The sequence below is a fragment of the Manis javanica genome, chromosome 10, assembly GCF_040802235.1.
Source record: "Manis javanica isolate MJ-LG chromosome 10, MJ_LKY, whole genome shotgun sequence".
In the NCBI taxonomy this organism is placed as follows: Eukaryota; Metazoa; Chordata; class Mammalia; order Pholidota; family Manidae; genus Manis; species Manis javanica.
This window is the reverse complement of record NC_133165.1, coordinates 95,524,307-95,547,369: the sequence shown is the minus strand read 5'-3', so window position 1 is coordinate 95,547,369 and position 23,063 is coordinate 95,524,307. Positions and strand designations below refer to the sequence as shown.

General features: G+C 36.4%; 1 protein-coding gene across 6 annotated transcripts in view; it reads left to right on the top strand.

Annotated features, from left to right (window-relative positions):
- Nucleotides 1–23,063, top strand: part of FGD6 (FYVE, RhoGEF and PH domain containing 6) — a 106,387-nt gene that overhangs the window by 39,781 nt on the left and 43,543 nt on the right. For all 6 annotated transcript variants that reach the window (XM_073213639.1, XM_073213642.1, XM_073213638.1 and 3 more), the window contains exons 4-8: nucleotides 7,838–7,905; nucleotides 7,988–8,018; nucleotides 17,896–18,047; nucleotides 20,056–20,212; nucleotides 22,207–22,294. In XM_073213639.1, coding sequence (XP_073069740.1) covers nucleotides 7,838–7,905; nucleotides 7,988–8,018; nucleotides 17,896–18,047; nucleotides 20,056–20,212; nucleotides 22,207–22,294 — 496 coding nt within the window. The remainder of the gene's footprint in view (nucleotides 1–7,837; nucleotides 7,906–7,987; nucleotides 8,019–17,895; nucleotides 18,048–20,055; nucleotides 20,213–22,206; nucleotides 22,295–23,063) is intronic.

The following is a 23,063-nucleotide window of genomic DNA, read 5'->3' as shown; positions in this document are numbered from 1 at the left end:
GGGTCTTTCATAATTCCATACGAATTTTAGAACTATGTGTTCTAGTTCATTGAAAAATACTGTTGGTATTTTGATAAGGACTGCATTGAATCTGTAAATTGTTTTGTGCAGGGTAGCATTTTGACAGTATCAATTCTTTCTGTCCATGAATATAGATTTAAATTTATTTGTGTCTTTAATTTCTCTCATGAGTGTCTTACAGTGTTCAGAGTACAGGCCTTACACCTCCTTGGTTAGGTTTATTCCTATGTATTTCATTCTTTTTTATGTAATTGTAAATGGAATTGTTTACCTGATTTCTCTTTCTGCTAGTTCATTGTTAGTATATAAGAATGCAACAGATTTCTGTGTATTAATTTTTTATTCTGCAGCTTTGCTGAATACAGTTATTAGTTCTAATATTTTTTTTGGTGGAATCTTTAGGTTTTTCTATGTATAACATCTCATTATCTGCAAATAGTAACTTAACTTCTTCCTTACCAATCTGGAAGCCTTTTAATTCTTTGTGTTGCCTGATTGCCATAACTAGGACCTCCAGTTCTATGTTGAATAATAGTGATGAGAGTAGACATCCTTCTCTTATTCTTGATATTAGAGAAAAGCTTTCAGCTTTTTGACATTAAGTATGATGTTATTTGTGAGTTTGTCCTCTATGACCTTTATTATTTTGAGATATTCCCTCTATACCCACTTTGTTGAGAGTTTTTATCATAAATGGATGTTGAATTTTGTCCAATGTTTTTCAGCATCTATGGAGATAATCATGTGGTTTTTATCCTTTTTTGTTAATGTATATCACATTGATCAATTTACAAATATACCATCCTTGCATCCCTCGAATAAATTCCCCCTGATTGTGATGGGTGATCCTTTTGATGTATTTTAGAATTCATTTTGCTAATATTTTGTTGAGGATTTTTGCATCTGTGTTCATCAGGGATATTGGTTTGTAATTTTCTTTTTTTGTGGTGTCCTTGTCTGGTTTTGGTATTAGAGTGATGATGGCCTCATAGAATGAGTTTAGAAGTATTCCCTCTTACATTTTTTGGAATACTTTAAGAAGGATGGGTATTAACTCTTTAAATGTTTGGTAGAATTCAGCTGTGATGCCATCTCATCCTGGCCTTTTGTTTGGTGGAGTTTTTTGATTACCAATTCAGTTTCATTGCTGGTAATTGGTCTGTTCAGATTTTCTGTTTCTTCTTGGGTCAGTCTTGGAAAGTTGTATTTTTCTAGGAGATTGTCCATTTTTTCTAGGTTGCCAATTTATTGGCATGTAATTTTTCATAGTATTCTCTAATAATTCTTGTATTTCTGTGGTATCCATTGTGATTATTCCTTCTTCTTTTCAGATTTGTTTATGTGTGTTCTCTTTTTTCTTATAAGTTTGGCTAGGGGTTTAACTATTTTGTTTAGTTTTTCAAAGAGCCAGCTCTTGGTTTCTTTGATTTTTTTTCTATTGTATTATTCTTTCCATTTTATTTATTTTTGTTCTGATCTTTATTATGTTCCCCCTTCTACTAACTGAGTTTCATTTGTTCTTTTTCTAGTTTCTTTAGTTGTGAGTTTTGACTGTTTATTTGAGGTTGTTCTTGTTTCTTGAGGTAGGCTTGTATTGCTATGTACTTTCCTCTTAGAACTGCTTTTGCAGTGTCCCACAAAATTTGAATTGTTGAATTTTTGTTTTATTTGTCTCTATATATTACTTGATTTATGTTTTAATTTGGGCATTGATCCATTGATTATTTAGAAACATGTTGTTTAGCCTCCACATATTTGTAGGCTTTTTTGTTTTCTTTGTAATTTATTTATAGTTTTATACGACTGTGGTCTGAGAAGTTGCTTGGTACAATTTTAGTCTTTTGAATTTATTTGACGCTGTTTTTGTGGTGTAGTATGTGTTCTATTCCTTAGAATGTTCCATGTACACTTGAGAAAAATGGGTATCCTGCTGCTTTTAGATGGAATGTTCTGATACCTATTTAGTCCATCTGAATGTATTGTTCAGTACATGTTTCCTTATTTATTTTCTGTCTGGTACTCTGTCTGTTGATGTGAGTGGTGTGTTAAAGTCTCCTAAAATGAATGAGTTACAGTCTGTTTCCCCCTTTAATTCTGTTAGTATTCGTTTTACATGTTAGGTGCTTGTATGTTGGGTGTGTAGATAACTTATAATGGTGATATCCTCTTGTTGGACTGACCTTTTTATCATTATGTAATGTCCTTCTTTGTCTACTCTTATTTTCTTTGTTTTGAAATCTATTTTGTCTGATATAAGTTCTGATACTCCTTCTTTTTTCTCCCTATTATTTGCATGAAATATCTTTTTCCATCCCTTCACTTTAGTCTGTGTATGCCTTTGAGTCTGAAATGAGTCTCTTGTAGGCAGCATATGGATGGGTCTTCTTTCTTTATCCATTCTGCCACCCTATGTCTTTTGATTGGTGCACCCAGTCTTTTTACATTTAAGGTATGGATTGATAGAGACATACTTAATTGCCATTTTGTTCATTGTTTTCTGGTTGGTTTTGTAGTTCTTCTGTGTTCCTTTCTTCCTCTCTTATCTCTTCTCTTGTTATTTGATGGTTCTCTTTAGTATTGTGATTGTATTTCTCTTTTTAAATTTTTTATAGGCTTTAGGTTTGTGGCTATCATATTATTCAAGGATAGCTTCCTGATTAGTTAACAGTCTGTATTAAGTGGCTGATTGCTCCAATTCAAACACAGTCTAAAAATACTTATTTTTCATTCTTCTTCCTCCTTCACATTTTATGTATTAGATGTCATAATCTATACTTTTTATGTATCCCTTGATTGATTCTGTATATACCTGGTTTTGCTTTTGTTTTAATTTTGTGCTTGGTTGATAATTAATTGATCTGCTACCTTTACTGTGGGTTTATTTTCATTGGTGAAAACTATTTAGCCTTAGGAGTCCTGTATACATACATACCAGCCAAGTACAGACAACACATTTGGCTTTCTAGCAACCTAAGGAAAGAAGATCCCGTCAGTTTCTAAAAGAAAAAGTCTTTGTTGTAGAAGCATAGGAAGAGAGTTTCTTGTATAAATTCTTTGATCCTCATTTTTTTCAGTTTATACAATGTGGCAATAATATGTCCCAGACCCAAACTGGACATTAGTTACAAAAATACTTCACAAGGAGAATTTATACACATTAAACAGCATCATATATATTTCTGTGATTGTGTTTGTGATAGGTTTTACTAGTTACCCTGCTGTTGCAAAGCACCATGAACTGAGTGGCTTAAAAACGACAATAATTTATTGTTTCACAGATTTGGAGGCCAGAAGTTCAAAATCAAGGTGTTGGCAAGGCCATGTTCCCTCTGAAACTGGTAGGGGAGACTCTTTCCTTACCTCCTCCTAGGGGTGCAGCACTTTAGTTTTTGCCTCCATTGGCACATGGCATGCTCCCTTCACATATGTGTCTCTATGTCTCTTCTTTTCTTCTTACCAGGAGACCAATCAGAGATTCGGGGCTCATCCTAGTCCAGTATGATTTACTAATTACACCTGTAACACCCTTATTTCAGTTCTTCCAATGGTTTGGCTTTCTGTTTTAAATTTATAATGCTTTTCTAATGTTGAAAAGACATACTGTATTTTACAAATACTAAAATTTCTACCTACAGATGATACAGAGAAACCCATTATAGTAAAAAAGCATTGATTTGCTAAAGTATTTTTCAGAATAACAATTATCCATGTGTATGTGTGTGCGTTCCCACAGTCATGGTCTAAGCACTTGACTGAAACATGATCTCCAAGATCAGGCTATACTTAGGATTACTTCCTGAGGAATATTAGCTATGCGTAGTTTAAAAGGTGGGTGAATGGAAGATTCAATGCAATCCCTAGTAAAATACTAACAGCATTCTTCAACGAACTAGAGCAAATAGTTCTAAAATTCATATGGAATCACAAAAGACCCCACATAGTCAAAGTAATCCTGAGAAGAAAGAATAAAGTGGGGGAGGGATTACGCTCCCTGACTTCACACTCTACTACAGAGCCAAAGTAATCAAGACAATTTGGTACTGGCACAAGAACAGACCCATAGAACAATGGAACAGACTAGAGAACTCAGATATAAACCCAAGCATATATGATCAATTAATATATGATAAAGGAGCCATGGATATACAATGGGGAAATGACAGCCTCTTCAACAGCTGGTGTTGGCAAAACTGGACAGCTACATGGAAGAGAGTGAAACTAGATTATTGTCTAACCCCATAGACAAAAGTAAACTCAAAATGGATCAAAGATCTGAATGTAAGTCATGAAACCATAAAACTCTTAGAAGAAAACATAGGCAAAAATCTCTTGAATATAAACTTGAGCAACTTTTTCCTGAACGCATCTCCTTGGGCAAGGGAAACAGGCAAAAAATGAAAACATGGGACCACATCATGCTAAAAAGCTTCTGTACAGCAAAGGACACCATCAGCAAAGCAAAAAGGCATTCTACAGTATGAGAGACTTTATTTGTAAATGACATGTCCAAGAAGGGGTTAACATCCAAAATATATAAAGAACTCATACACTTCAGCACCCAAAAAGCAAATAACCCTATTAAAAAATGAGAAGAGGATCTGAACAGACAGTTCTTCAAAGAAGAAATTCAGATGGCCAACAGACACATGAAAAGATGCTCCACATCACTAATCATCAGGGAAATGCAAATTAAAACCACAATAAAATATTACCTCACACCAATTAGGGTGGCCAACATAGAAAATACGAGGAACAACAAATGCTGGCAAGGATGCAGAGAAAGGGGAATCCTCCTACACTGCTGGTGGGAATGTAAACTAGTGTAACCATTGTGGAAAGCAATATGGAGGTTCTCAAAAAACTAAAAACAGAAATACCATTTGACCCAGGAATTACACTCCTAGGAATTTACCCTAAGAATGTAGAATCCCAGTTGCAAAAAGACATATGTACCCCTATGTTTATCACAGCACTATTTACAATAGCCAAGAACTGGAAGCAACCTAAGTGTCTGTCTATCAGCAGATGAATGGATAAAGAAGATGTGGTACATATACACAATGGAATATTATTCAGCCATAAGAAGAAAACAAATCCTACCATTTGCAACAACATGGATGGAGCTAGAGGGTATTATGTTCAGTGAAATAATCCAGGTGGAGAAAGACAAGTACCAATGATTTCACTCATCTGTGAAGAATAAGAACAAAGAAAAACTGAAGGAACAAAACAGCAGCAGACTCACAGAACCCAAGAATGGACTAACAATTGCCAAAGGGAAAGGGACTGGGGAGGGTGGGTGGGAAGGCAGGGGAGAAGGGAAATAAGGGGCATTATGATTAGCACACATAATGTAGGGGTGCACACGATGAAGGTACTATAGCACAGCGAGGACAAGTAGTGACTCTATAGCATCTACTACGCTGATCAACAGTGACTGTAATGGGGTATGTGGGGGGGACTTGATAATCGGGGAAATCTTGTAACCACAATGTTGCTCATGTGATTTTATATTAACGATACCAAAAAAAAAGTGGTTGAATCGAGTTGAGTTATGCTCCATCTTGCTCAGTCAACCAAAACTTATGCAACCTGTTATTCACAATTATTTAACAATTTGTCTTAGAAAAAAGGAATGATAATGTAGATAGAAGTCAGATTCAGCTATCTTATTGTGCCTTTAAAGGTGGAGTTTGGGAGCTAATGTCAAGTAGCAACCCAAAATCCCAGCCTTCTTAAACTGGACTATTCTGCACTCTGAATTAATAATGAGTTGTTCTTTAAGGATTGTTTTTTTAAGTAATTGGTTTCATAGTCTACTTTGAATATTTTTTGCATGACTGTGTTCTGATGGAAGAGTGAGGATTGCATGATATTGTATATAAATTCTTCTGTAGTAAAATAAGGAAACAGAAGTATAGTAAAATAAGAAAACACAGTAAGATCAGTGTTTACTTCTGGAGGAGAAGGAGAACTTTAATTTTATATGTATTAGCATCTTTACTGTTACATATATTTCTTTCATAAAAAACTTTAACCGAATATTGCAGAATGTTTGGATTTGTTAAATCTTGAGGGTTGGTGAGGAGATACATGTTGGTGTGAAGCAGTCAGTGTTTGTAAGCATGTGTCATGATCGCCAGCAGATAACTGAAGAGAGATTCAGGATGTAATAGAAGAATTTCTAGATTAGATACTAGAAACTGGGTTTTCTTCCCAACTTTGCTAATAATCAACTTTAAATCTTGGCAGATGTGTTTTAAGTAGGTCTTCTTTGGGATTCTGCTCTCTGTCTAATTCTCGCTTTATATTTTCCTTACGTTTGATCTCATTCATTTCCATGAGGTCAACTACCTTTTGTAACCCAGTGGATTTCAATATGAATGTGAAAAATTAATCTGAAAATCAAGTTTTCCATTATATTTACTACATCTCTCTGACATCTTATGAGTATTTGAAGTGATTATAATCCAAAAAATCTAAATTTGCCATAAAACCTTGAGGAATCCTCTCCCCATTTACTCACTTGAACATCACCAATGCCTGAAGTAAGTAAATAAAAGGGTTTTACTGTATGTACAGGACATAAACAGACATACTTTTAAAAACTCATTTAAAAATCATTAAAATTAATTTTCAGAACACCTTCATTTATTGTTCATCTCTTTTTATACCTTGCTTCTGACACTGAAATTCTGGAGGCAGGTAAAAACCATTTTTTTCCAAAAAAATGAACTAAGGTAGTTCTTGACCCATCACGGTGATGCTCAGGTAAGCTAGGATGATCCATGATTTCCATTTAGAAGACTACTTCACTACCATGATTTTTTTAAAAAAACTATGAGAAGTCCCTACCATTCTTCTTCTTGTGTCATTTCATTAGTGACTGTCTGCTGGGCTATCATAGTCACTTGTTATCATGTTGTGACCTTGTCTTGTCCAGCTGCACCCTGGGCAGCACAGAATATCTGGGTCCATACTGGTATTGCCAATGCTGGCTTGAATGCAAAGAGGCCTTTTTCTGAAATCATATCTGACATTCTGTCAACAAAAGCATCAACACATTTTCCTTTTATGGCAGGAGTCATAATATTCACCGTTGGTGTAATATGTAAAATGTTATAGTTGCTAGTTTCTTGTTTACTCTCTTTTGCCCTTCCCTGTGTAACTGTAGTGTTCAGATCTTTTCACCAGAATTGAAATGGAGAGAAACTCCTCTCATTTTCTGTAACACCCTATAGTTGAAGACCACTGTATCAGTCTTTAAATGAAAACAACTATAACAGTAATCTCTCCTAAATATTGAGGCCTCATTCCTAATTATCTTTTTTCTTTCCACAGTGTACATTTTTTTGTCCCTGCTAGAGCATTTAATTTTCACACAAAATAGTACATATTAAAAGAGTTTCATTTCAGCTCTATAGAATAAAACTGCCTTGACTTCTGTATGTCAAGATTTTAAGGAATCTGAGAAAGCCTGTGGCTGTAATGATGTGAGCCTGTATCTGGTATGGACTGTAAAGAAAAGCCCTTTTCAGACTGCTCTAAGTTGTGTGATTTAGATTGGCTTTACTTAGAGTGAAGTTCTCTTATGCAATCCTATTTAATATTCACTCATCTTAAATTACTTGTGTCCTGGTTTAATAACTGCATCTGGTCTCTACGTTTGCCATTTGAGATGTTATATTTAATGTGAAATATGTTCTAATCAGAAACCTGTAAGTATCAGAGCTTGAATTTATATCTGACTAACTCAAAGCTGATCTTCATTATCCTCTTATGAGTTCATACTTTCTTAATGCACCTTTATTCACAGGATGAAGATGCTGGAATGAGAAGTAAAGTCCATCATATTGCCAAGGAAATCATGAGCTCAGAAAAAGTGTAGGTATCTAGTTTATAATTCAGAAGATTATTTCCCCATTGGCTCATTTTAAACATTTCTTTTTATTGCTGTTTTTTACAGGTTTGTGGATGTGTTAAAACTTTTGCATATTGTAAGTATCTGCTAATATTTTTTGAAGTCTAATATTAGCCTCTTTTACATCTTTCCGTATGTCAAAAATTTTTCAGAATTAAATTAACATGTATATACATGTATGTGCTTTCTAATACATGGCTGTATCTTTGACATATATGTGAATATAGAAGTTATCTAAAATGTGTCTCTTGTATGTGTGGTATACCGAGATGATTTCTGAAAAATGCAGCCTTTACATCTGTATCTCCAATGTCTTCAAACTTTCTATTTCCATAATAAAGAGCTTTTAAAGTGACAATATTTCTTCTTGGGCATTTGCAAATGTCTGCTGTCAGTAGAATTTTGCACTAGCAATGTTTAAAAAAATGCCATTATTAGTGTTTAAAATTGTTCTTTCTATCTGAATAAGTTCCCAGAAACAAGATACTTAAAATATATATTTTTGTGACTGACTATTTAAAGTTCTGTTTCCAATTTTTATAATTGTCAACTTGAATGAACCTGTTGGGAAACAATTATGTGTCTGAGTGCGTATTCTTTTTTCTCATGTACTCATTTGTACCTGCAAGTTTTTACAAGTTTCATTACTCATTGGCAGTTAAAGGGCTTTTAACGCTACTTTATCCCAGTTGTATTTTGGCAAGGTATTAAGACTTAACAAAAGAAAGAGGTGAGGTGGAGAAAACAATGAAAAAGAAACTGAAGTGTGAATTTACTTAAGTAGTGCAATTTTATTAACATCGTCTTAAAACTTAATTGCTGAGAAATGGTAGGTTCACAAAATACACATCTATTTACGTTTCTAAGAGTATCATGATTTTCAGTTTTCCTTTTAAAAAATACATATTAGCATGGAAAGTAGGTTACACTTAAGGGTGATTTACATTCACCAGATGATTCCTTTGTGCTCTATACTTGGTACAACAGAAACCTAGAGGCCTAATTTGTGAGTGGAAAATCTCCAGCTTTGGAAACATTTCAAAAACCCTTCTTACTACTAATTTGTTTTGAGGAATTACTTCTCCTTTCAGCTGTTTCTCACATAACTTTTAACATTTTGGTAAGTTCTTTGTAATCCATTAAAAAAAATTATAGCACAAAATTTGGTAACCCAAACAAATTTGTTGAATGTCAACCATATTGTCATCGCACATACGTAACAGTGAGCATAAGTAAATGACCTCAGAACAAACTCCATGTACATTTGCTGCTATGAACTGAACCTCTCTACTATATAAACAGTTTCAGGGAGAAAAGAAAAAGTTAAACCTGTGTTTTGGAAAACTCAGAACATTATCTGTAGGATAAGCAAATTGTACCTATTTTACATATTTTCTGATAAACATAGTTAAATAGAAATAGGACCTCTCCAAGGAAATATTAAGCATCTGTCTCTATTTTGGCTTAGTAGATTCTTTTCTTACCAGCTATGTGAATTCTAGAAAACAGTTTAACCTTTTGGGTCTAGCTTTCCTCTTTTGTAAAAGAGAATAAAATATCCATTCCTCTTTAAGGTTGTGAGGAATCAGTGGAATAAAGTATGTAAAAGAGCCTAGTATTGTGCACATTATACAGTAGGTTCTCAATTTGCCTTTCCATTACCCTCTTCCTCATCTTGCCTTGTACAACATCAATTAATGGGAAGAATTCATTCTATTACTAGACAGTAGACTTTTTCCAATTCTGTCCCTTCCAAGTGCCTTTTTTTCCCCATGCACTAAAATTTCATTTTAATGAAGGACTCAAGTCGGTAGGAAAGCAATTAAAAGCTTTACCAGTGTACTTACTTGATTATTTAAAACTTTATGCCTTGTTCTTACCTTTAGATTTTTGGAACAAATCATTAACACTGTAAGAATGGAGCAAGGTATTTCCTGTATCAACTCAGATCTGATAGATGGCCTTGGACTCTTCCCAGGTGTTGAACTGAATGAATCATCCATAACCCACCTTGCGTTGTACATTTTCAAAACCTCCTAAGCCTTTAATGTAAGAGTGAGAGTAAATCATTGGCCAACCTCATGTTAACATCCTGTCTAGTTATGCAAATAGTAACTTAGCAATGCCTAACTAAATGGTTTATCTGAAGAACAGGGCATTAACCAAGGTGTGAGCTACTACTAGGAGGGGCTTATTACTGGGATAATGTGGATGAAGCCAAGAGTCTCTTGTTTCATCATACCCCCACCATGCTATCAAAGTTCATATTTACTCTTCAACTAAAAGTACCCCCCAAAGGTAGTACATGGATACTTTTAATCCTTAGCACTGTTGCTATCTGATTTCATCTAAATGAATTAACTTCTGTATTTTATGGTAGAATGTAACTGTTTAAAAATATCTAAATAATAATGTTTAGGTTATCCAGTGGGGAATTTTTTGGAAATCAACCAGGTGTCCAAGTGGCTTGGGAGAAGCTATTGTTTCAGTTTTACATGATTTCACACTAGTTTTCTATATTAGAGACTCCAGAATAGCATCAACAGATTTCTGTGATTACAGAAATGTTCAATATCTACACTGTCCAGCATTGATATTTAAAATTTTTAAATATATCACTGTATGTCACTGATGCTCCTTTGTTTAGAATTCACTGAAGTAGGCGAAATAGTGCATAGAAAAATATTTTAAATTCAAACTGACTTTATTGTTTAAGCTATTAATTACATTGGGAGGATAGAGGGCATGCAGTTTAAAATATACATAGGATTCTAATTGGTATTTAGTTGAGGGCTTTGATTCATCTGCCTAATGTCTGTGAGAATAAATTGGGGCTGCAGAGCCAGTGGTGATACTTTACAGTTAATGTTTTTTTATGTATCTATCATGAGCTATAGTATCTATTGTGAGCTCCTTGACCTTGAAGTAGATTTTTTTAAATGTCCCGTGTGCACATGTCTCCAGTTCAATATCCCACTGAGCCCAAAGAGAAAGGAGATTCTTATAAGTTGGTCTTCCCTTTTCAAAATAATAGTGCCACCTACATAGTTGCCGAAGCCAGAAAGCTAGAATTTGTTCATCATTTCTCCTCACACTTCTCCAGCCAACCCCTAAGAAAACCTACTGATTCTCTTTCCTCTTTACTGCTGCTAACCTATTCCAGAGTATCATCTCTTACTCAGACTTCCTGTTTTCATTCTTGTCTCCCTTCCAATCCATTCCTTATATATTTTTCTCCTTATAAAATTTTGGTTTTCTTAAAATACATAGTAGCTAGACCGGGCCATTCTCCTGCTTAAAATCCTTTAAATGATTCCCATTGCATTAAGAATGAAGTTCCAGTGCTTATCAATGCCATAAGTAGAATGTATGTCTCATCTACATTTGGCAGTCCTGTTCTTGACATCATATTATTAACAGAGTTCCTTTTCACTGTCAAAAATGAGCCAGTTTAGACAGTAAATTATGGTTCCCTATAAGATGCTATGTGATTTGGCCTCTGGTAATGAGATGAGACACTGGGCAAGAGAGAGAAGTATTCTCTCACTCATTAACCCTGTGCTGGCCATACTGGTGTCCTTCATTTCTTAGTTCAGTCCTAAAATAGTTATTCCTGCTCAGAACTTTTGCTAATGCAGTTTCCTGCAATGTTCACTTTTCCTTCATTTTGTTCAGTTAGTTCTTCCTTTATCCTTCCAATCTGGGCTTAATGGGACCTCCTCAGAGAGGCCTTCCTTGGCCGTCCTTTTCTCTTTAACTTCCCCTGTGTGTTTTCTTCCTGGCACTTAACATATTTTGTATGTTTGTTTGCTTGTTTATTTTTGTTCTACTCCACTAAAATGTAAGGTAGGTAAGGGCAGGGATCCTATATCTCCAGCTTCTGCCATCATGCCTGTTCACTGGAGGGCCTTCAGTAAGTATTGAATGAATGAATGTGACTGACTGGTTCATGGTTAAGAATTCTGCCTCTGCCACAAACTGTGTGCTCTTGGACAAATTAGTCAGGTGTTGGTTTTTTCTTTTGGAATATGGGAATAGTAATCATCAGCATCACATAAAGTTGGTCTAATGGTTAAATGAGATAATGCAAAATTAAGTATTTAATTAGTCTTACCTGGAGGCTAAGTGGAAAGCCTTCAAGATAAAGTACTATTATTCAGAACTTATTTATATAAATTAAAATCCATATTATTTAGCTATGATGTTATCAAGTAAGCTTTTAATCAAACCAGTTAAAATGGAGTTTGTTCATGAAGTATACCTACTAGGTTTCTTCCTCCATTAGAAAGTAAGCTCCATGAAGGAGGGATTTTTATCTGTTTTCCTTGGTGTAAATTAGTATCTGTTGAGTGAATGACAGAAAACTGATGAATAAAACTTGTTAAAACTCTAGCTATTTACAGTTGTTTCCTCTATTATAGCAAAAGTTGTCCGATCCAGAGATTGCTATTGTATTATATATTGTATATAAATGTACATTTTAAAGGTAAAACACCTTAAGTATGTTAATACAAGTACAAATGATAGTCTTTTTTTGTTTGTTTTTCTTTTATTTTCTCTTTGATGGGAGACCATTTTAATAAACATCTCCATAAATTTGCTTTATAAATGTCCAAATACCATGATTTAAAAAAAAGTATTTTGAAAGAGAATGATCAGAGACTTTGAGGTCTTTTGGACAAAGATGGGCTGGTTAAGTAGTAAAGTGGTAATAATAATGAAGTATCTTTGCTTCACTAATTTAGGTTGGGACATATATTACCTCAAAAATTTGAGACTCAATAAAACCCATAGAGTTAGAGGCAATGGTACTTGGACATCAGGTATCTGTTAGTAAATAGAATATGTGTTTTTTTTTTTTAATGAAATATACACAGAACAGAAGGCTTCCTCATACAACCTCGAGTTTTTCCCATCTTAAAACCACTTCATCCTGTGCTGCTGAGCAACACCTGGTGTTTAGAGTCTTATGAACCATTTATCATTTATTCTTTAATTTCAAAGAATTCTCTTTTAGTGTCTATAGACACGGCTACCAAACTTTCACTTTTCAAGCAGCTTCCTTTATGAGGACTATCCTTCACTGAGTGAAGTTCACTGATAAGAGCTCCTTTGTCTTGCTGCCGAGGTGATTGTTTTCCCCACTTTGGTTTGGCATTTCCTACTCTTTAAATGCCTCTGATTCAGAAGCTCTCTTTCCAAGTGTCCAGGGGCTTGTGGATCTAAAAGTTGAAGTGATCATTTAAATTAACCAAATCTCCTTTAATTAAATTAATGGCCTTCTATCGAGCTCTCTGTGTGTGCCTTAAAACATACCAAGTGACATAAGTTATCCATTTTAATCATCATAACAACCATGTCAAATAGCTGTTATTTCTCTTTGTTAAATGAAGAAAGTAAGCTAACTGCCCAAAGTAACCCATTAATAAATGGCAAAACCAGACTGAGCTCTGGTTTGTCTGAGTCCGTCCACTTAGTGATTGTTTAGAAACTGATTAAAAATTGTTACTTGAAATCCCTACTATGCTGTATTGGGTATAGGATATCTTTGGGTATATAACTTGTCTTCAGAATTCTTTCCGTTGGCTTATGAAACTGGAGAAATTCTACTTTTTAATCTTATAAAGATGAGAATGAAGCTTAAGATATTGGTCACTTAGGATATATTATGATGATTACTTGTCCCTGTTATTAAGGGGAGAGAAGACTTAAGGTAAAGGATTGGTTTCAGTCATATTTTATATAGTTTTACATTGATGATTATGTGTGATGTCATCAGATCTGAGCATATAGAGAGGAAGGAACAATTTCATATAGTTGCATTTTATTTATTTTTATTTTATTTTATTTTGGTATCATTAATCTACAATTACATGAAGGACACTATGTTTACTAGGCTTCCCCCTTCACCAAGTCTCCCCCACATCCCCATTCACAGTCACTGTCCATCAACATAGTAAGATGCTGTAAAATCACTACTTGTCTTCTCTGTGTTGCACAGCCCTCCCCGTGCCCCACCACACTATACATGCTAATCGTAATGCCCCCTTTCTTTTTTTCCCGCCCTTATCCCTCCCTTCCCACCCATCCTCCCCAGTCATATAGTTGCATTTTAAAACAAAATCATATTGTTGGTGTGGGGAATTCATCCCCACCCCTTTACTTCATAGTTTCACACTCCTTTCTGCATATTTATCAGAGCTCTTTGACCTTAGCAGCTGCTTTGCTTTTGCTTAATATGAAGTGATTCATAATGCTCTTTATGAAGGGAGGCAGGGAGCCCTTCAGAACTCCCTGTCTATCATAGGTCCACTTGGTCTGTCTGATTCACTGTGTCATCATAGCAGTTAGTAATGCCCTAAGGATAGGAAACCCAGTCAGGACAGCTGGTGATTAGGTCACTCCTCTTTGGCACTGGAGATGTAAAGCCTGACCTAATGAATAAGACCATCTGTTCTGTGCTTCATTGCTTTAGTTGTTCATACTCAATTTTATTTGCATTGATTTTTGCTTAGGTCTTGCCCAAACAATGAGAGCTGATAGGACTAGTATGTTAATACCCCAAAGGACCTGCGTGTTCTTTTAAAATTGATCTGGTTATTATTTTTCTACCATCTTGCCCCTAGCCTGGGAGTGTGGGGTGCTCCCTAGCCCCTCCCAGAGCATCTCACCATACCCTCATATTCAGGGTGGATGGTAGGTATGCAGGTGGCAAGGGCCCTGACTCCATGCCTGCGGCCCACCCAGCAGTTGCCCCCTTTCCTGCCCTTGTGGTCCAGGATGAGCTATTGTACAAAAGTTTCTAAATCCCTTCTTTCTATGCACTTTTTTATTTAAGAGAGTGGGATCCCAGGTTGGAACCCCCACCCCTCCCACAATAAAGTCTGTCTGTTTAGAAAAAAGAAATAGACTAATATGATATGCCTTGTAATTCAGAAGCCCATTTCTATTTCTGAAAGTACCAAGTTGAACAACATTTGGTTATTATGATCAGAAACTAGACTGTAGCTGGTTCTGTTTATCATACAGAATCTGTGGTGGGTTTTATGTCAGAAGAATAGACTGAAGTATGATGTCAGTAAAGTGTCCCTTACCTAACATTTTCACCCTCTAGCTCCCCTCGCCCCTGTTATTTTAATCACCCAGCTTTTCGAGTGTGAAAAATATACTCAGGATCTAATTTTTGACATGCCAGTCCTGTGGTCTTGTATCCTCACTGATGTAGTCAAGGAGGTGTTGGTGAGTTTAGATCTTCTGCCCCAAAATAGTTTTGCCTCTAGCTCTTAAATGTCATCACACTTTCTCAAATTATCCTGGCTGTTAGCATTTAGGAAAATAACCAGACATATGCTGTAATCAGCCTTTTTATTAAAAAAAAAAATGATACCTCCTTCCTGTGGCACCAGTTGTGGAAATGGTTGGCGTTCATAAAGAGCTGAGAAGTTAAAATTTGTGTGTGTGGTTCCTGTGTGAATTGTTACATGTGGCACTGGTGCCATAGCATATGGCTTTCACAGGACGGTGGCCCAAGAGGTGAGGCAATGAGATTGTTACTAGGGTTGCCCTGTGTGAATCTGAAGGCCATGAGTTGCAAGTAGAGCCCTTGATGTGAGTTGTGTGGGCCTGGAGTAAGCCGTAGCCTTTTCTGTTATCAGAAGGTACCATGAAAGCCAGTTGATTTCCTAGTAGTGCTTAGAATATGTAACTTTCTGATCTTAGGAATAATTTGTGATAGATAACTGAATATAAACTCTCTAAATTATATTTCGGTGTGCTGCACATAATTTTTCAAAAGACATTATGGGCCATTGGTTCATCCAGAGCTACCTACAACCATCATCCAATAGTCCTGGAAAAAGTGAACTTTTGTCTAGTGTGCGTCAGTGGCCTCTAGTTAGAAGTGGCATCTCAGTGGCCAGCACAGTGTGGATTTGGCTAGTCTCTGTTGAACGTGTCTCAAATAAACAAGTTTCCTTTTTGGCACTGGTGGTACACATATGGAATGCAGAGTCTGGCAAAAGCTGTGTCAAACAGAGCCTTTAAGCTACTTAGCAGCTAATGTCTACTGTCACTGTTCTGACTGAGGCAATACCTTCCAAACTGGAGGATAAAAGTTATCCTGCTGCCAAGGGGCAAATATATTCATCATTTATTACAGCAGAACAAAAGGCAGTGCTTACGCTCTGCGGAATGAAGAACTCTTGCATCTAAAGTATATTTATTGATCATTAAGCTGATTAAAACAAAAAACTATAGATGTTGAACTGTTGTGCTTTGAATACATTTACAGTTGAAGAAATAATCTGTGATACGTAAATTTATTCTGTAGCTCTGCCTGATAGAAAATCTAATGACCATCAAAAGTGTTAAGTTGCTCTGTTTTCTTCTCTTGGTAAATGTGAGTGCTGACAGGAACAAGCTGTTGGGAGGTCGAACTTGGCCTGTATCCATTTGGTTTCTGGAGATGCTTAGTGTGGTTTTCTGGATTGGAGTTCATGCAAGTTATGAATTCTTACTTTATATTATAGTAATCAATTGTAAAAATAGTTCTTTAGTTACTGGTCTAAGTAGTTGCTTCTTTTGGGCCAGTGTAACTGTTGAACCAATAAAGTTTTAGTGAAGGGTTTATTAGACCGTGTTTGGCATGAGAGGATTTGACCTGTCTAATGTAGCCATGCTTTAGAAAAGGAATTCTTTTGTGTACTTTGAGGTTGTATATGAGGTTATTGTCCTTCAGAATAAACATAAGAAATGCTTATGGTTAATGTGTGTATGTTGGAAGCAGGTGTTGAAGGGATCTGGAGATACCATTGTCTGTGTGTGTGTGTATTTGATTGGCCTAGGGAATCCCTGAAGAGGAAGCAGTGGAAAGAAAGAAAGGTGAAGCCCAGTGAAGAGTCTATTTACCTATTCTTTACTTTAAGATTTTAATTAAACCTACTCTTTCTGAGAAGAAACAATCTTTCTTTTTGAATTCTTAGGACTGTGTAGTAGATTCCACTATTGATTTACTTATTCATTAGGAATGGGCCTTAAGATACAGGGAAACCAGACCAGCGCCAGTCTCTGACCCCACCCCTTCCAAGTCCTTCGGTGTGAGAGGGTGTGCCGGTGTGGACTTGCCCTCAAACATGGCAGAGTTTTCTAGGGAAAAGTTTACCAAAGAAGAGTATGTGAGGAGAAAATTTTTTATTTGTGACAAGGGTAAATCCTGGTGAATTTATGGGGTGGTCAGAAAGAGAAAGAGGAGAAGTTTTAAGGTCCAACAAAAATATTTTGTTGGTTCTGTGTGCCCAACACATTGCAGAAAGGTTCATGCGCAGTATCTAACTAACATCTCGTTACCCATGTAACAGATGAGCAAAATGAGGCTAGCCCAAGGAAACGGTAAATCAGAAGCCAGGGTTTGGATCCAGTATCCTTGGGTTATCAAGAATGTGCCACCCGCCTCCACATACCTCACCTAGAATGCTCCAGTTGTTACGAAATAATTACTGAAAATGGGAAAAGGGACTTTCCAGAATAAAATCAGTTAACATTTCTTTGGGACTTTTAAAATAAGTGGATTGTGTTCATATAACACTACTGGAATAATTTTGAAGACTACTTACAGTTGTAGGTCAATCTCCAGATACCCCCTTAGTACAATTACTAACTTTGGAGAGCAAACCCATTGAAGAGGAATGTCTCACAGTCTGTTTTAAAACCAAATATTTACCCCAGTCACTTTGGGCTGTTGTGTTTTTTGTTTTTTTTTAATAATTTTTGTCTAGGTAAGAGATAGGAGGAAGGTGGGTACTTTCTATTTGAAATTCTACATGGAAAATCCAGTTTGGGATTTATATTGTTTTAGGGAAGAGGGGGGATAAAGGCTTTTAATCAAGTATATTTTTGGTACAGTCATATATATAGGTGTGTACATACATTGTTTTCCCTCCTCTTCCCTGTACTAGGATTTCCGGGATGCTGTAGCCCATGCTTCCAGACAACTTGGAAAAGCAGTGATTGAAGACCGGGTCCTAAATCAGATCCTGTACTACTTGCCTCAGCTATATGAGCTCAACCGGGATCTCCTGAAGGAACTGGAGGACAGGATGCTGAACTGGTAAAATGGACTGACCAGCTTTCCTAGTTTTCAATATTCAGATGAAACCATAAGGGCCTTGCATGTGGCACAGAGGTGTTCCTTACACTGGGTTGTTTCCAGATACTGAATTTTCTTGATGGTTACGTGGAGATCAATCACTTTAGAGGGCCAAAATTCACAACTCTGGCACACTGGGCTTGATATTATAAATTTTTTAAATTCTTTGTTAATAATGTTGCTTCAAAATCAAGAAGGACCCATCTTTGGCTAATTTAACTTTCTATAGATTATCTTTGATAATCAAGATTTTTGAGATTGAAGGAGTTGATACATTTACACTGGAAACATTTAAAAATGTTTATTATCCTTTCAGATACTATCCTTTCAAGTCATGAAACTTTTTGCATTTTGGAAAAGAGTCATTCCCTGAGATAATCGATTTGTTTGGTTTAGAACATTTACATATGTATGACATCATTGTGGATACTGTAGATCTTTTCAAAACAGGAAAATAATACCAAAAGGTTAAGTACATCCATTGGCCATAGAAAATAAGCAGAAAGTTTGGTGACATCTTTGGAGATATGTAGAAACTTTGTTCTAGAGGAATTGAGTTTATTGTTGAAGTCCATGGGGAACCCAAAATCATTCAAATAACAAAATAGTATCACCTACTTTCATGATCAAAATTTCTCTCTAAGCTTTTTTTTTAGATAAGCTAGAAAACAAAAATCTCTGCCTATTTTGGTATACTATGCCTCTGCATGTTGGGAAAATATGCTAGATTTTACAAGTGGTTATACCTAGCTGCAGCCTAAATACACAATAACACAGAGCTAAGGATTGAGGAATGACGAAAGGGTATTTTTAAAGCCATGACAGAAATAAAATGTGATTACAAATAGTTTTCTTGTACATACTTCATCATTCTTATAAAAAAGAAGTGCATATTTATGCAAGTAAATGTTATAAAGAGACCTAAGTGTATTTTTTGCTTGTACTAAAAGTTTTCTCAAGTTTGGGTCTATACATGTCTATGTTAAAGTATTAAGCATTCCTATGTTAAAGTATTAAGCATTCCTAAGAAACAGACTAAATTGATAAAAGGGACAACTATAACAACAGTTTGGAAAACGCTGTACTTTTTACTGACAAAGTTATTTCAGTCCCTTAATAATGTATTTCCTACTTATTAAAATATTTTTCTCTCAGGCATCTTGAATTAAGGCATATTCTTTGGTTTTAATATGCCTTCTGAAATACTTGATTTCTTATTCAACAAGGTTTTGAAAAGCTGCTGTGTGTTAGTCAGCATCTTAAGCATTCTGTGAATATCACAGGGCACAAAACAGACAAGGTTCTTGCTCTCACGGAGCAGACATTTTAGTGGGGGAAGAACCAGAAAAAAAATAGACAAGAAATATTAGATACAAGCAGTTTCTGATCTACAGAGATGTGAAAAAGATGATGTTCTAGTGAGTGAAGATGGGTGGCCAAGGAAGGCCCTTCTTAAACTGACATCTGAACAAAAAACAAGAGCCAGCCAGTGTTCCATATTTCCAGACTTGTGAAGCCGTTAGTAAATTTGAAAAGTAGGAATGAATTCTGTATGTCAAAAGAATATAAAGGCAGCCAGTGTGGTTGGAGAATAATGAGAAAGGGAGACAAGTGTGAAATGGGTCAGAAAGGTAGGTAGTCATGGGAACTACAGGGCTTCCAGAGTGGAAGGAGGTGAGGACTTTTTCCGCTAAGTTGGAAGTCACATGATATGATACGCATTTTTAGACTCGAGCTGCACATAAGGGTAAGATGGTGGAAACAGGGAGAATAGTCACAGAGCTGGCAGAGTCCAGGCAAGATGTGGCAGTGGAAATGGAGAAGCTTCGGTATTTTGAGATAACGTCTTTGAAGAACAGAAAAAAAGACAAGCTAATGGCTTGGACATGGAACTCTGCTCTTCACTGGATATATTTTGATATGTTAGTGACTTTCCTTTTGTATGTTGTGTATCTCTTCTCTGTCTTAGGACTGAACAACAAAGAATTGCTGATATCTTTGTAAAGAAGGGACCGTATCTAAAAATGTATTCCACGTACATTAAAGAATTTGATAAGAATATAGCTTTGTTGGATGAGCAGTCCAAGAAAAACCCAAGCTTTGCTGCTGTTGTGAGAGAATTTGAGGTATTTTTGCTGCCTTCTCCTGTTGAACCTGTCTTTTATATTTTTGTTCATTTTTAAAGCTTTAAAAAAGTGCAGCGATTGAAAACAAATATGTTAAAATATAATCATTCAAAATCAAAGGGAAGATTGCACAGACTGAAAGGTGAGAAATTAGAAATTTTAATTTTTAAAATCTATTGTACTTTGGAGTATTTTAATAGGTCTCTTTTTGTTTTGTTTTTTGATTTTTAAGTGTACAGTTGACTAGTGTTAAGTACCTTCATATTATTGTGTAACCAGTGTCCAAACCGCTTCGGTCTTGGCAAAACTGAAACTGTCCCCATTAAATAGTGACTCCCCGTTCTCCCCTCCCCCAGCCCCTGGCAACCACCATTCTACTTTCTGCCTCTGTGAGTTTGACTTCTGTAGGGACATTTCTTATATGCCAGTCTGTCTTTCCTTTTACTTTTTAACTAAACTACAATGGTGGATGGAAAGTAAAAGTTGTTTCCATTTAGATAAATTAATAGTTTTAGTGACAAAGTCAAGAAAAATTACTAACATGCTAATAGCCAAAGCTTTGTATGTTTACTCAAAGCTATGAGGGTACAAGCCAGATTTGACTGGAGATAACTGATACGATGCATTTAAAAAAAATTAGTTCTTAAGTAAACTTCTATTTGTCTCCCCCAGTTTTGGAGAAGATGTGGGTTCCTATATATTTTAATACTTATTTCTGTTTTGAAACTGAAAATATTAGTGAATTCCAGTCACACAAAACTAGAAAAGTTTTAAAAGTATTAAGATATTGCTGGTTTTTAATTTGTGCAGTAGACAAATAATTAAACTTCAAAATCATTTGTAGTCTCTTTTTTTTCCTTTCCTCTCCTCTGATGTCTTCATGCTGCTAAGAAGAAAGTGTGATATATATAGCTGTGGCAACTGATAAATGACCCAGGTTTTCATCAGTGTCCACTGAGTTGTTGTGTTGCCTTGGCAGCAAAAGAAAACATAAGACAGGAAAATGAGCTTTCTTGGTTATGATGCTTGGATGATAGATGCTTTCTTAAATACATTATCATTATAATTTTATAATTATTCTGTGTACCAGACCCTGGAGGTGCATGTATAGAAAAAGGTAAAGCAGTCCGAGCCAATCTGGAAGACCTCCTCCCCGCCCACCTGAGCTGTTTAAGAAGCTCAGGACGTTTTAGGATTGACACATTTTCATTTGGCCATTTTGATGCCACCGCATAGTCCATTTCTGTGTTGGAGAATGAGGGTGAGGCGCAGAAATGGCAGGAGAGTCTGTTGTACATACTCATGAATAAAGCTTTAAAGGCAGAATCAAATGTCCCCTTGGTCAAATCAAAACGGTTCTGGAATCAAATGTTCCAAGATACACTGATTTTGGGGCTGTCTTTTACAGCCTTTCATCTGAGAAAAAATTTACATCGTTCGGGCTTATCAGAGAAGGATGCTTAGCAAGGCTGCTTTTCAGGTTACTTTAATTTCTACAGTTCTCCCTAGTACCATCTGTTGTTACCACTGGTATATCGCCTTAGGCTCTGGTTATTATTTGAATCCAATTCCCAGTAGTTTTATTTCTGCTGCCTCATTTTGAGGGCCATGGATTTCCTTCTTGGTCATGGGGTTTGTTCCTATCTGTGAATATATTGGCAGATGCTCTTTGAAGTGGCAGCTGCTGGGTAGGGAGGACTCTGATGGGCCTTGAATGTAGCCTGCAGCCACCACCATCAGGAGAGGGCTGTGAACAAGTTTTCCCGAGGAGTCAGTGATTTCTGAGATCTGCCTGCAGAACAGGGTGAGGTAGGTAGGAATCGGCCACAGTTTCACTTAGCATAACAGCTATGCCTTCAAATAATGGGAACTTCTCCCTGAATCCCCTTCCAGAGTTGGTAGTTTTTTAAAGTTTGGCTTCTTGGGTACTTGACTCTCAGTCCCGGCTTCTTAGAAAAATGCTCATGTTTACTGTGGATACCTTTTCCTTTCAGATGAGCCCCCGCTGTGCTAACCTGGCCCTCAAGCACTACCTGCTCAAGCCAGTTCAGAGGATCCCCCAGTACAGGCTGCTGCTGACAGGTGGGCACCTCCGGCAGTTTACCAACCAACTCACGTTGCCCTTATGAAGCCCTGCGTCTCCTAAGCACACCTGTCTTTTCCTAACACTCCAGTAACCCCTTTACCTAATATATGGATTTACATATTGCTTACAACCTCACAGATAAATTGCCTGAATTCAACCTCTTTTCAGTTTTTCGTCATCCCTTTGTGCATTCTCTGCTCTGGGCACCCATGTGTAAGTCCTTTTGCTCAGCACATCTTTTACCATCCCAACCCCACATACCTGTCTGTTACTTGATTAATATTATTAATCCCAAGAATGTCCTTACCCAGCCACTCAAGAATGAGGCTTGGAGTGTCACCCACATGTATTAGTATAGCAGCTCTCATTGCCCCCATCACTTACCTCAGAGGGTCGTCATAAGGATTGATTCATGAGCTCTGTGTGTACAATAGTGCTCAGTCACAGTAAGTTCTAAGTCAGTATTAGCTGCTGGTACCAGCAGGAAGTATCCTTACCATTTTCATCGTGTTGTTTTCAGAGTCATTGTCTGTATCTTTGGCTGGACTGTGAGCTTCAAGATTACAGAGCTGTGTCTGTGTGATTTAACCAAGGTTAATGGTTAGAAAAAAAAGCTAGTTAGAGTAAAGGCACACACTGCTCAGGGCTCTATATTCCTTGGTTCTTCAAATCTTCACCATAGCCATGCATATGTCACAGCATTACTTACATAGATGAAATAACAGGCCTAAAGAGAGTAAGTGGTTTGACATCACAAAAAGGAAG